Source organism: Drosophila takahashii, chromosome 4 (assembly GCF_030179915.1).
Source record: "Drosophila takahashii strain IR98-3 E-12201 chromosome 4, DtakHiC1v2, whole genome shotgun sequence".
Taxonomy (NCBI): domain Eukaryota; kingdom Metazoa; phylum Arthropoda; class Insecta; order Diptera; family Drosophilidae; genus Drosophila; species Drosophila takahashii.
Genome location: NC_091682.1, coordinates 1,154,720 through 1,168,965, shown reverse-complemented (window position 1 = coordinate 1,168,965; position 14,246 = coordinate 1,154,720). Strand labels below are relative to the sequence as shown.

Below are 14,246 nucleotides of genomic sequence, written 5' to 3'. Positions count from 1 at the left end.
ATTTGATGCATGTATGTATATCTCCATCTCCCTTAGACGTTTTTAGCTGAGGAACGGGAATCTGAGAGTCGAGGTAGTAAACTTTAGAGGTTTCTCTTGTTTTCGTTTTATAGTCCTGCAATATTTTATAAATTACAATCTTTTCTTGCTTACTAAAACCGCATATCTAAACTTTTTACAAAAAAAAAGAATTATTTGGGAACCTAGGGTGCAACACTACGTTATGTCAGAAAATAATAAAAAAAATGTAAATTTTGTTGGACTACTTTTTAAGAATAAAGAAAACAAGAGAGAGAGTGCTGTTGTCAGACACACAGCTAAAAGAAATGCGAGGGAGATGGAGATATGCATGCAGCAGAGTGACTGCTTGCACTGCACTATGGGGCATTTGACCACCTTGGTTAGCCAAAACCCATTTTTTAAAAGTCGTTAAAACAAAAAATGTTGATTGAGGATGACCATTTAACAATGTTACGTTTACAGAAATCCGATAGAGGTCGCCTCTGTTAAGTTAGAAGCTGTTAAATCAGCTGTTCGAAATTCAATTATCGGGCTGTTGTATTTCGACTTTTTGCTTGCTGTTTTAAAGTGCTTTAAATTTGAGTTTTAAGCAATCTAAGTAAACTTTTTGGATTGGATTTAAAGGACTATGCTATGTACTAAGTAGTTGTGTGGTTAGACGACAAAAACCAGACGGATTTTTCTTATAAATGAGTGTTTAAGGGAGTGGTCTAACAAGTACATTTTCGTAAGAAAACTATATTTCAAATGGAGTAACAATGTAAGTCCAGCGGAGTTCACTTCTGGAACCTATTGGGATTTGTAGATTATTTAATTGTTGTTAAAATGTATATGGTCAGAATCGCCACTTATTGCCACTTTTTCTGTAATTTAATTTTTTAGACCATAACCTCAAATTTCACACACTCCTATCGTTTGCACTGGTTGCTAAGGAAGTAAGGACTTTTCTGGCTTTAAATTATTATCAAAATAGAGTAGAAATACTTAGCTTTGTAATTGACTAACTTAAGTGGACTTTAGCGGCTTTAAAACGAAAGTTTCGCTACAACTTGAACAAAAAGACGCACAAATGTAGAGCAAATTCTTTCCTTGTCACCTCTTTTTGAGAACTTTAGGATATAGTCATCCTATTTGTACGAAACTTTTAATATTGTTTTAAGATATTGCTATTTCTAAAGTTATGTGCATTTATCTCCAAAAACAGCAACGATAATTTGGTCGTTTCTATGGCAGCTATATGACATAGTTTTCCGATCCGGATGATTCTCATATATAATATGCGTATGGATAAAAAATGGCGACTGGTAAACTTTCAAGTCAATATCTTTTGAATTGACCGAGTTATTAATTTCGGCCAAGAAAAGTGGTCAAATGCCCCATAGTGCACTGCTCGAATTCCATTATTTGCTCATAACTTTTTAATGAATGGTCCGATTTGAAAAATGTCTCCTACATTTTGATAGGTATTAATAGAAAAACAACATTTTTCGAAATCCTTAAAGGTTTGGGCGCCAAGCACCTTTTAAATTCACTTCATGGGCATTACAATCTGAATCCAACTTGCGCTGCGTAGGAACCTCAAGAATCTGCATGGTGAATCCCAATTTCTAGCTTTTATAGTTTCCGAGATCGCAGCGTTCATACGAACAGACAGACATGGTTAGATCGACACGTCTAATCAAGCAAACTTCTGACTGAAATCATTATACCTTCTGCAAGGGTATACAAAAAAACAGTCCTTGGTTGAAAAAAAATTGTGATACCCTCAAATACAATAATGTAAACACTGCTGATAACGATACTTACCTGTAAAAAACCAAACAAATATATTTTTGAGGCCTTACCATTCGGATCCACTTATTTTCGTTGAAATTAGCTCGTATAATTTTTCAGGACAAGATTCCAGGACTTGAGTATAGATAACATTAAGCAATTCTGCTGATATCTTAAAAATTTCTTCATAATGATTGATCATGGTCCTGACAAAAATATAATAATTGGAAATAAATGTACAAATATACCAATTCTTACTGATAGAATAACCTAGCCCAGGACAGAGAAATAATTTGTACAAAGTATTGTAAGTAATGACTATTTTTAAGTTGAAGTTGATTGAAGAAGATTGACAAATCCAATCAATTGATTGCACTACAAAATATCTTTGCATTAATAAGGGCGCTATAGTCAAGCACATCGACTATTAGATACCTGTTACTAAGCTTAAGGAACTGACGTCATGCAAGCAGTAAATCGACTGCTAGCATTCCATTTTTTGATTAAAGCGTCCACATTTCTGCCTAGCATGGTCAGCGGTTCCAACGCTTCGCTAAATCGCGCCGTCGCCGTCCTAATTTTTACAATAGTGTGGAGTCATCTAGCGAAAGGATGACCATGCAAGGCAAAAATGTAAGGAATAGGTGTCTGCGTCAAGGGCTAAATACTAAAATACCGCTCAAGAAATAATTAATTTTATATATTTCTTGAGCTATCGATCAATTCCGATAACAACCTAGTTAAGGGGTTATATACAGTTGTGATAGATGAAAACATCGATTTTTTTTATTGCATATTTTTTAAGTATATACTGGTGAGAATACCCTCACAACAATTCAAAACGATCGGAGCTTTATAACCGAAGTTGTAGCTATTTATAGCGCACTACCTGCACATCGGCCCTTACAAACTTGAAACTTTAAACGCGATTATCTCAGAATCTCGTTTTTTCGAAATTACCTTTGCGGTGGACACGATTACTAAAAAACTATTAATCCGATCGACACAAAAGTTTGACCACTTATTTATTATAACAATAGCTAGTCCTTGAACGAAGGATTTTCAATTTTTTTTGAAAACTTCTTTTTTTAGAGCATAAAATCCAAAATTGTATACCTTGAAAAAGTACTTTTTTTGTTAAGACCGTCGCCATTTTTTTTTAATCAAAATGTTTACAAATCCTTCGTTCAGGGACTAGGCAATATACTAATGAAATTTTTTTGAATTGGGGATTTGAGATGAACCGTTCTTGGGATATGATGTTCACCACAAGTCACTATCGAAAAAAGACGATCTTGGAATTTGGCCATAACATTTTTATTATTTAATATTTTTTTATGAAACAATTTTAATAAGTACCCAGAAACATGTACTAAACAACGCCGGCAAAACATTTTTAATAAGTATTTTTTTTGGTGTAAAAAAAAAATCGGTAAAATTTTAATTTTTTGTGCGGTACAACTGTTTATAACCCCTTAAATCCTTAACGAAAATGGCTAAAATACATTCTCAAAGGCAGAATGGATTATATACAATGGATTATATTACATCATACGGTTGATTTCTCTTGTAAAATACAAGTTAAATATTTAAATTTTAGGTTTGTATATGGTTTTGATCCAGTGTGACCGAAAAATATTGCTCGTATATTACCAAATCAAGAGATAATTGACTGAAAATAGTTTTTTGGGGCCAGTTTTTGTTAGGCTGAGTACAAGCCCATTTAATCAAAAATGTGGAAGGATTTGAGGTTTATGGGATTTAAAGTGATCCATAATTTATACACTTTATAGGTTCGGAAATGCTTCCTATTTCCTTTTACATACTATCCAACGAAAAATCGAATTATACCTGTTACTCTTAGGGCCGTTTTCTCGTCCGTACTTTAGTTTGCCTGCCGGGACAACGGAGTGATAAACAAAAAATGGTTTACTTGTCCTTATGTTAACGCAGGTAACGACAAATTTTGTCTCGGTACTTCATCTACCGTTTCCAATTTGTGCGGTTGGATTTGTGCGCAAGTGTTGCCAGACATTCGAGCGTTGTCAATCTGGTTCCACTCTTCATTCGACAACAGCTTAATCAGCTCTTACAGCTGTTAATTTACAATTAAATAAAAATCAAAATTGTTAAAGTCATCCAATTTATTTTAAAATGAATTCTCGAGAGATTTATCTTCAAACTCTGTGGTATATGGTTGAATTGTCTGAGGTGCGAACCTATCGGCGCAGATATCAAGACCAAAGAAATTACATCGAACATTACAGTGACAAAGAATTTGTAAAAAGGTTTCGCTTGTGTAAAAGCACGGCGCTATTTGTTTTGCGACGTGAATCTAAAGCAGCGGTTGGCAGCGCCCTATTAAGTGAGCATAGGGTTTTGTTCTGCTCAGCCACTGCACGCTCACGTATACTGTAGAACAGACGTCTGCACACACACATCGATAAGCTGCCCAGTGCAAATTACTCACAGAAATATAAAACAAAATGTCAACGTAGGTGTGTGCCGACGACTAAACTAAAGTAAAGAAGTTAGTGCATTCATTTGATTTAACTAATTCCAAATAACACAGGTCAACAAAATGGACTTTATTAAAAGGTGCAGGCCTATTGGCATTAAAACATGTTAATATAGACGTATATAAGCATATCTGCATACTTAGTTTTCGCGTTTAACGGGTGGTATTTGGGCAATCGCGGCTTGAAAAAAATAGCAACATTTAATTTTTTGATTTAAGATATCTTCGAGGGTCTGTGCTCAGTTGTAATAATACCTATGCCAAAAAATTGCTTAGATGCCCTTCTACATTATTGCACTTAAGGTTCCATCATAATTTGAGTCAATCACAGCCTATGAGCCATTGAAGTAATTTGTTCACCTCTATTCCCAACCAACTTGATGCGGTGAACACGCTTAAAAAAATACAAGGAAAAATATATGCCCTAAAATATTTTACAGGCATCTAAAGGCGTCTTTCACCGAATTTTTAAGACAAATAAGACCATTGTACGTCGAAGGATGGAATTTATAGAATTTTTTCCGTAAGAACTTAAAAAGTAACAACTGTTTTTAAATCCCATTTTACATAAATATCTGACACATTCGCAAAAATGTGCCTTTCAATTTGGTTAGCAGTAGGCGCCGAACATAGACAAATTATATTTTTAAGGGGTTAATATGCCTTAAAAAAAATCCCCACCACAATTTTAAGGCGACGCCACTGTTATCTTTAAAAAGCCTACTGTGTAAAATCACGACACACTCGTTACGTAAGAGTGACTCTAAAATACTTGTTACTTTTCCCATTCTTACGGAAAAAGTTCTATAAATTCCATTTTTCGAAGTACAATAGTGGGATTTATCTCAAAAATTCGGGAAAAGACGCCTCTAGATGCATGTAAAATATTTTAGGGCACATATTTTTTCTTGTATTTTTTTAAGCCTGTTCACCGCATCAAGTTGGTTGTAAATAGAGGTGAACAAATTACTTCAATGGCTCATAGGCTTTTATTAACTCAAATAATGATGGAACCTTAAATGCAATTATGTAGAAGGGCATCTAAGCAATTTTTTGGCATAGGTTTTATTACAACTGAGCACAGACCCTCGAAGATATCTTAACTGAAAATATAAAATGTTGCTACTTTTTTCAAACCGAGATTGCACAAATACCACCCGTTAAACTCGAAAACTAAGTATGCAGATATGCTTATATCCGTCTATATTAACACAACTTAATGCCCATAGGGCTGCACCAAAAACACTGTTGGCCTGTGTAATCAAAACCCATTATTACAGGGTTAAGCTTCTAATAGCTTTCAGATTCTACGCAAGCGGCAGTTTTTTTATAACTGTAGGCGATTTTAGTGGTGTTAGCGTGGCCACAGCCAGTCGAGTTGTTAAGGAAGTTTCTTTTGCTATGGCGTCTTTTTCAAAATAATTTATAAAGTAGTGGCGTATTAAAAATTTATAATTAAAATAGCCAAGTTTCCGAAAGTCATAGGAGTCAAAGATTGCACGCATGAAGAATTCAATCTCCCGGAGGCGATTCCGAAGACCCCGGTTCTACAAGAATTGCTTCCTGTTCATCGGTATAATTTCTTTCTGCCGACATTGTTTTTTATAAGTTTGAAATTTTGTTTATATCATCTGTTAGTATGACTGTTTTATTATAATTTTCGATAGTTTTTCGACTAATTTTTGAAAATTAGTTAACTCTTCTGTTGTGGTGTTGCCACCTAGTCTCGAATAAGTGCGCCTTTTATTTTGAGTTTAAAATGACGGTCGAGAAATAGAAAACCGATTGGCAACCTGGATAAATTTATCTTACCATTAGCTAAATTTTACTTTGCAGGACGGACAAGACAACAGCCCTTAAACCCTTTTATTGTTCCACTTCACAAAAAAAGGGCGAAGGCGGATGCCCAGAATTATAGAGGTATTTCTAAATTGTCGGCAATTCCAAAAGCCTTTGAACTTATTATCACATCTAATTTGCAACATTTATGTTCCTCGCTAATATGACCGTGTCAGAATGGTTTCGTTAAGCGAAGATCGACTACCACCAATTTACTTGGATTGTCATCTATTGTAATAAATGGATTTAACAATAAAATGCAGACCGACGTTATATATATAGAGTTCAGTAAAGCCTTTGACTCCATTAACCACTCTCTTCTTTTATTTAAACTAGACTTGCTTGGGTTTCCATGTAATCTTTTAACTTGGATTTAAAGTTATTTGAATGGGAGGACTTAGAGGGTTATATTTAAGAACGCTGTTTCTAAAATGATCCACGTGACATCTGGAGTGCCCCAGGGTAGTCATCTGGGCCCCTTGCTGTTTACTCTGTTTATAACAAATTCTCGTGTACTAATGTATTCTGATGAGAGTCTATGGAGTCTGGTTTCGGCTTACAATCAGACATTGATAATTTTCAAGTATGGTGTGAGTATAACCTCTTAAATTTGAACTGCCTGAAATGTAACGTAATGACCATTCATAGGGTTACTCCAACGTTTACAAGTTATGTGCTTCAGAACTTGCCACTTGACCGTATATATTCAGTAAATGATTTAGGCGTTCTTCTGGACCCGAAGCTTAAATTTGACTGCCACATAATGTCGACAGTCAATAAAGCTATGAGTGTTCTTGGGTTTATAAAGCGTTGGTCAAAAGAATTTGATGACCCTTATATAACCAAATTATTATTTACCTCCCTTGTCCGTCCTATATTGGAATATTGTTCTTCGGTTTGGAGCCCACAATACCAAGTCCACATTGACCGTATAGCGTCGGTACAAAAAAAATTTCTCCTTTTTGCCCTTCGTAGTTTGAACTGGGATCAAAACGTAAGGCTACCTTCCTACCAGAGTAGATTATTATTGCTTAATTTACCGACACTTGCTAATCGTAGAATAATGCTTGGTACCATTTTTATGCATAATCTTATAAGAGGTGATATTGATTCTGGAGAACTTGTTAGCCGCCTAACTTTTAATGTTCCCGTTAGACTAACACGTAATTATCATTTCTTTCGCGTTCTATGTAATAACTATAACGTTCTTTATCATTTAATTTGCACATCAACTTCTATCCCGGTATTAAAAACGAACATTTTAACTCATTTGCTTCACTCCTAACTGCATGTTTTTTTTTCATTATTTGTCCCGTCTGTATTGGTTTTATGTATTCTTCCAAATTTAAAAAAGGGCCCCGCGCGTAACAAGCACGTGTCTGTCTGTCTGTCTGTCTGTCTGTCTGTCTGTCTGTCTGTCTGTCTGTCTGTCTGTCTGTCTGGCTGTCTGTGTGTCTGTGTGGCTGTCTGTCTGTCTGTCTGTCTGTCTGTCTGTCTGTCTGTCTGTCTGTCTGTCTGTCTGTCTGTCTGTCTGTCTGTCTGTCTGTCTGTCTGTCTGTCTGTCTGTCTGTCTGTCTGTCTGTCTGTCTGTCTGTCTGTCTGTCTGTCTGTCTGTCTGTCTGTCTGTCTGTCTGTCTGTCTGTCTGTCTGTCTGTCTGTCTGTCTGTCTGTCTGTCTGTCTGTCTGTCTGTCTGTCTGTCTGTCTGTCTGTCTGTCTGTCTGTCTGTCTGTCTGTCTGTCTGTCTGTCTGTCTGTCTGTCTGTCTGTCTGTCTGTCTGTCTGTCTGTCTGTCTGTCTGTCTGTCTGTCTGTCTGTCTGTCTGTCTGTCTGTCTGTCTGTCTGTCTGTCTGTCTGTCTGTCTGTCTGTCTGTCTGTCTGTCTGTCTGTCTGTCTGTCTGTCTGTCTGTCTGTCTGTCTGTCTGTCTGTCTGTCTGTCTGTCTGTCTGTCTGTCTGTCTGTCTGTCTGTCTGTCTGTCTGTCTGTCTGTCTGTCTGTCTGTCTGTCTGTCTGTCTGTCTGTCTGTCTGTCTGTCTGTCTGTCTGTCTGTCTGTCTGTCTGTCTGTCTGTCTGTCTGTCTGTCTGTCTGTCTGTCTGTCTGTCTGTCTGTCTGTCTGTCTGTCTGTCTGTCTGTCTGTCTGTCTGTCTGTCTGTCTGTCTGTCTGTCTGTCTGTCTGTCTGTCTGTCTGTCTGTCTGTCTGTCTGTCTGTCTGTCTGTCTGTCTGTCTGTCTGTCTGTCTGTCTGTCTGTCTGTCTGTCTGTCTGTCTGTCTGTCTGTCTGTCTGTCTGTCTGTCTGTCTGTCTGTCTGTCTGTCTGTCTGTCTGTCTGTCTGTCTGTCTGTCTGTCTGTCTGTCTGTCTGTCTGTCTGTCTGTCTGTCTGTCTGTCTGTCTGTCTGTCTGTCTGTCTGTCTGTCTGTCTGTCTGTCTGTCTGTCTGTCTGTCTGTCTGTCTGTCTGTCTGTCTGTCTGTCTGTCTGTCTGTCTGTCTGTCTGTCTGTCTGTCTGTCTGTCTGTCTGTCTGTCTGTCTGTCTGTCTGTCTGTCTGTCTGTCTGTCTGTCTGTCTGTCTGTCTGTCTGTCTGTCTGTCTGTCTGTCTGTCTGTCTGTCTGTCTGTCTGTCTGTCTGTCTGTCTGTCTGTCTGTCTGTCTGTCTGTCTGTCTGTCTGTCTGTCTGTCTGTCTGTCTGTCTGTCTGTCTGTCTGTCTGTCTGTCTGTCTGTCTGTCTGTCTGTCTGTCTGTCTGTCTGTCTGTCTGTCTGTCTGTCTGTCTGTCTGTCTGTCTGTCTGTCTGTCTGTCTGTCTGTCTGTCTGTCTGTCTGTCTGTCTGTCTGTCTGTCTGTCTGTCTGTCTGTCTGTCTGTCTGTCTGTCTGTCTGTTTTAAATTATTTGAAATGGGGCGCGCACTTTGTCTCTTTTTGCTCGTATACGTTTTTTTACAAGTGCATTCACCTGCGCTACAGAGAGAGACGGAAGATGTGCTAGGCAGAATTGAAAGTTCTAGAAAGCCTCTTCTAGAAAGAGATCCCTGGGTAAAAATCGAGCGGCGAAAAACATATAAGAATAACATAACATATAAGAACATATAAGATTTCTATTAAGTTGTTTAGCTGAGTAACGGGTATCTAATAGTCGAGGCACTCGACTATAGCGTTCTTTCTTGTTTTTTAATATAGCCTGGCAAAAAATTCCCATGGCTGCCATTTTAAAGGATAACAAAAAAAAATTTAAAAATTATAAAAGAACAGTGTAATCAACATGCCAGGTTACGAGATCCCAGCACAATTCCTTATTAGTTAAAAAAAATCACGAAAAACATAAAAAAAAGGCAATTCTTTATGTATCTCCCCCCTTAAATGACACCAACATTTTCTTAACCCATTAGGCAACCTTTGAAAAGTGAGCAAATTAGACAATTTTTTTTTTTAATTCAAATTTTCAACTTTTTTCCTGGGGCTTAAAACAAAAAAGTTTTGATGCAAAGTTGTTCCCCAATCAAAACTAATAATAACTGCAAAAATAAAAATATATTTTTCCTTGTATTTTTTATGATTTTTTGAAAATAGCTATTTTCATACAAAATTTTACTGAGATGTCTCCATTCTGTATTGTTGGGTATTTTTCGCTCTTTCAGTGAACGGTCGTGTTTTTGTCTTGCGCTCCGAATTTTTGTTCTTTTTGTCCATAAACCATCGGGGTTTAATTCGAATTTTCTAACATTTAAATAGCTTTTTATGTCACTAACAACATCCGTTCGCTTCGCGAGTGCATAGTGATTGTTTTGTGTTTAAATTAACTAAATTAGTTTGCACGCCCAGTCTCTGTGCAGTGTTTGTTGTTATTGTTTTATCTTATTGCATTCTCCTTTTCTACCAAACGCTGTTTGGAGCGGTAAGAATCTATACGGTAGTTACCCGCTCTCCCGCACTCCCGCATAAAACGTTGTTGTTGGCACAGCTTAAACTTACGCTCCCCCGCTTACTCACTCCCGCTCACTCTCTCCCGCTCTCTCTTACTCTCGTAGCTTTTTTCTCTTTGCACCGTGGTTCGGAATATAGCGATAATGGCTGTCTGTTGTTCGAAGAAATGCAAGTCGTTGATTTTGGCTGGACAACAGAACATTCCGTGCCATTCGTGCGATAGTATTTTTCATGCAAAATGTCTTGGCTATTCGGGCCTGGTTCGCGATGCAATCGACATAAGAAGTGGCTTGCGCTACTATTGTGAAGAATGTATCGCGTATGAAGCCCAGGCAATCTCTATAAGACGGCTCACAAAAAGCACTGTAACGGAATTAATTCGTAACAGCCGTAGAAATACGTTTCTGCTTGTGGCGCTTGAGTCGCAGCTCACTAGCCGTATGCTATCTGAGCCCGATTCTCCTAAGCGTAAAAAGATCGCGGTCGATAGACAACCCACGGAAGACGCTAGTGCATCTCTCTCTGGCCATCCGGGGTCTGCAGCACAGCAGTCGATCTCAGCTGCCGCACAAATGGTTCTGAGGTCGAAAGCTAAAAAAGATTCGGTATCCGAATGTAAAGATCGTGAGATTTTGCCGCATGAGACATCCGAAAAATCTATTAAAAAAAATAAAGAAATGACTCCAACGCCGCATGTTGACTTAACGTCTGGAGTACCGACTGGAACTGGTAGTGCAGCCATAAATGCTGCAGTACCAAAACCTGTCACATGCGTGGTACCTAAAACAGTCACCTGTGTACCGCAGCGGAAACAAATTTTTGTTTCTCGGCTGAATCCTGACCTTTCATCCCTGGACATTACGGCCTATATCCGTAACAAAGTTCAGATTGATGATCTAAAGGTTGAACGATTTAAATTTCCATATGCTAGGGAAGTATCATCATTTAAGCTCGGTGTTCCCTGTGCTCATTTTGCAACGATGTGCTCACCCAATTTTTGGCCTGCAGGCATTTTTGCTAGAAAAAAGAAAATTCGTTCAAAGGAAGTTGGAAATCTCTTTAAAGAGCCATCCACATCTTCATCTGTATCTGTCTCAAAAAACTAGATTCTTTCCTTCTGCATTCCTATCAGAATACCAGAGGTTTACAAAGTAAGTTGACCAAATTGTATACTGATAGTTTTTCCTTGTCTTCCCATTTTATTGTGTTCACAGAAACTTGGTTAAAACCGGAAATTCTTAGTTCCGAAGTTTTTCCAAGTAAGTTCACAACGTACAGGCTTGATCGTCCCTCCCGACGTGGAGGTATAGTTTTAATTGCAGTCAACTCAGAATTAAAGTCTGAAGAAATAACGTCCGACGAAATAATGGACATTGAATTTCTGTGTATAAAACTATCCCTTCAGGGTATTTCTATATACATAACATGTTCTTATATTCCGCCGTCATCTGAATTCTCAATATATGCTAATCATCTGTCCGCTATCCAGTTTATTTCAAGTAAACTATCAGATAGGGATCAGTTAATAGTTTTAGATGACTTTAATATACCTAGAGCGACATGGTCCACCGTCGAAACCTCGAATATATTGCTACCTTTAACGCAGCATGATTTTCTTGATGGTTTGCTTGATATTTCATTGTCTCAAGTAAACCATGTTCTAAATTCGTTAGGACGATTACTGGATCTATGCTTTGTTTCAAGTCCAGATTGTGTCTGCATAGTTAAAGCCTCTGCAATTACTTTACCAGAAGACCCATATCACCCAACGCTAGAGGTGACTGTTGACACGGGTACAAAATTAATTGAAATATGTGAAAAGTCAGCTAAACGCATCCTCTGCTTCCGTAGAGCAAACTTTGCACTTATCAATAGCCTTATCGCTTGCTCGGATTGGTCTAATCTGTACTTATGTACTAATATGACTGAAGCTGTTAATATATTTTATAATGTATTAAACGCAGTTTTTGATACATGCGTACCTACGTATTATCCTAAAATTTCTAGCCAACCTCCGTGGTTTAGTAAAGAGTTGTGACGACTTAAAAATGTGAAGTCTAGACTCTACAAAAAGTTTAGAGCTTCCGGATCACAAGCTGCCTTTTCCCGATACTTAAGTGCTCGGTAGGATTTTAACGTGCTTAACGCTCAGTGTTACAAAAACTATTTAGCTCGTTGTAAGACGCAGCTTACACTGGATCCAAAACAGTTTTATAATTTTGTTAACACAAAGCGTAAATCTTCAAGTTACCCATCAACCCTTAAATTTGAAAATTCCGCCGCAAAAACTGATCTGGCCATAGCCGATCTTTTTGCACAGTTTTTCCAAACCACCTATTCAACAACAAGTCCGTCAGATCAGTCTTACCCATATGACATTCCTAAATCAAACTTTATTTTTTGTCCAGTTATAAGTGAAAGCTCACTTCTTTTAGATTTGCAAAGGGTCAAAACAGTCTACTCTCCGGGTCCTGACGGAGTCCCTGGATGTGTGCTCAAGTATTGCACTGAGACTTTGTGTAGACCATTGCATAAACTTTTTATTTTGTCTTTAGAAACGTCAGATTTCCCGCATAGATGGAAGGAATCGTTTGTTATCCCACTTCATAAAAAGGGGAGCAAATTGAACGCATGTAATTACAGAGGTATTTCAAAGCTATCAGCTATTCCGAAGCTCTTCGAGAACATTATTACTCCCCATTTGCAACACAGTTGTAGGTCTCTTATTTCCTCTTGTCAGCACGGATTTATAAAACGTAAGTCAACGACAACCAACCTTTTGGAGTTTACTTCATTTGTGTTAAATGGTTTTAGAACAAATTGTCAGACTGATGTGGTATACACTGATTTCAGTAAGGCGTTTGACTCTGTAAACCATCCGATTTTAGTTCGGAAATTGGACCTTTTGGGGTTTCCTGATGATCTTCAAAATGACTCAAAGGGTCATTTTTAAAAACTCTTTATCATCCCTAATCCGAGTTACGTCCGGTGTACCACAAGGAAGTCATCTTGGTCCGCTCCTGTTTACATTATTTATAAATGACCTTCCTTTAGTCCTAACGAACTCACGTGTACTTATGTACGCAGATGACGTTAAGTTGTGCCTGCAATTTAATGATCCCGCACAAAGTTTAGCTTTACAATCTGATCTCAATGCATTTCAAACATGGTGCTTGAATAATGATTTAAATTTAAATGGTTCTAAGTGTAAACTAATGACCTTTTTTCGTGTCAGCCCTCACTATTCAACTTATACTTTGAGCGATTGTGTGTTAGATAGAATAACGCATGCTGACGACCTTGAAGTCTATATGGATCCCAAACTTAAATTTTCGGATCACATTACTACCATGGTAAATAAAGCCAGGGGCGTGCTTGCATTTATCAAAAGGTGGTCGAAGGAATTCGATGATCCTTATGTCACAAAGACCTTGTTTATTTCATTAGTCCGACCAATTCTTGAGTACTGCGCTCCAGTTTGGAGTCCCCAATATGGGGTGCATATAGATTGGATTGAGTCTGTGCAAAAAAACTTTTTAATATTTGCCTTACGGGGACTTAACTGGGATACAAGCCTAATACTGCCATCCTATTCTAGTAGACTACTTCTAATTAACTTGCCATCATTAGTTAATCGAAGAACTATGCTTGGTATTACGTTTATTAGGAATCTTATTCAAGGGGATGTGGAGAGTCCCGAGTTACTGGGTCGCCTGCATTTTAATGTGCCAAATAGATTCACAAGAAACTATATTCCTCTAGTTTTAAATCATTGTATCTCTAATTATGCAATGCATGAACCTTTTAGAGTACTCTGCAATGACTATAATAGACTATATCACCTAATATCTACTACCGACTCACTGCCTATCTTTAAAGCAATAATACTATCCTACTTAGCAACTCTACTCGTACTTGACTACTCGTATTCTGACCTGCATGTCTTTTTAATTGTCTATTGTGAAATTGTCTTCTTTGTCCGTAATTTCGTTTACTCGCCCAAAACGGTGTAGGACCATTTTCTTAATCAGGAAGACGTACCTTACCGGAAAACAAAGGTTTCATTCATGGTATATTTCATCGATTTTTTTTTTGTAAACTGGTGTTATACCCGTTACTCGTAGAGTAAAAGGGTATATTGTATTCGTGCAAAAGTATGTAACAGCTAGAAGGAAGCGTTTCC

The 14,246-nt window shown here is 37.7% G+C and overlaps 1 protein-coding gene across 7 annotated transcripts in view; it reads right to left on the bottom strand.

Moving 5' to 3' along the window:
* The window catches only part of RhoGAP102A (Rho GTPase activating protein at 102A), a 74,112-nt gene that overhangs the window by 2,646 nt on the left and 57,220 nt on the right, over positions 1-14,246 (bottom strand). For 5 of the 7 annotated variants that reach the window (XM_044395394.2, XM_070218117.1, XM_070218114.1 and 2 more), the window contains one exon: positions 1,866-2,000. The exons of the other annotated variants lie outside the window; for them this stretch is intronic. In XM_044395394.2, coding sequence (XP_044251329.1) covers positions 1,866-2,000 — 135 coding nt within the window. The remainder of the gene's footprint in view (positions 1-1,865; positions 2,001-14,246) is intronic. 7 annotated transcript variants of the gene reach the window in all.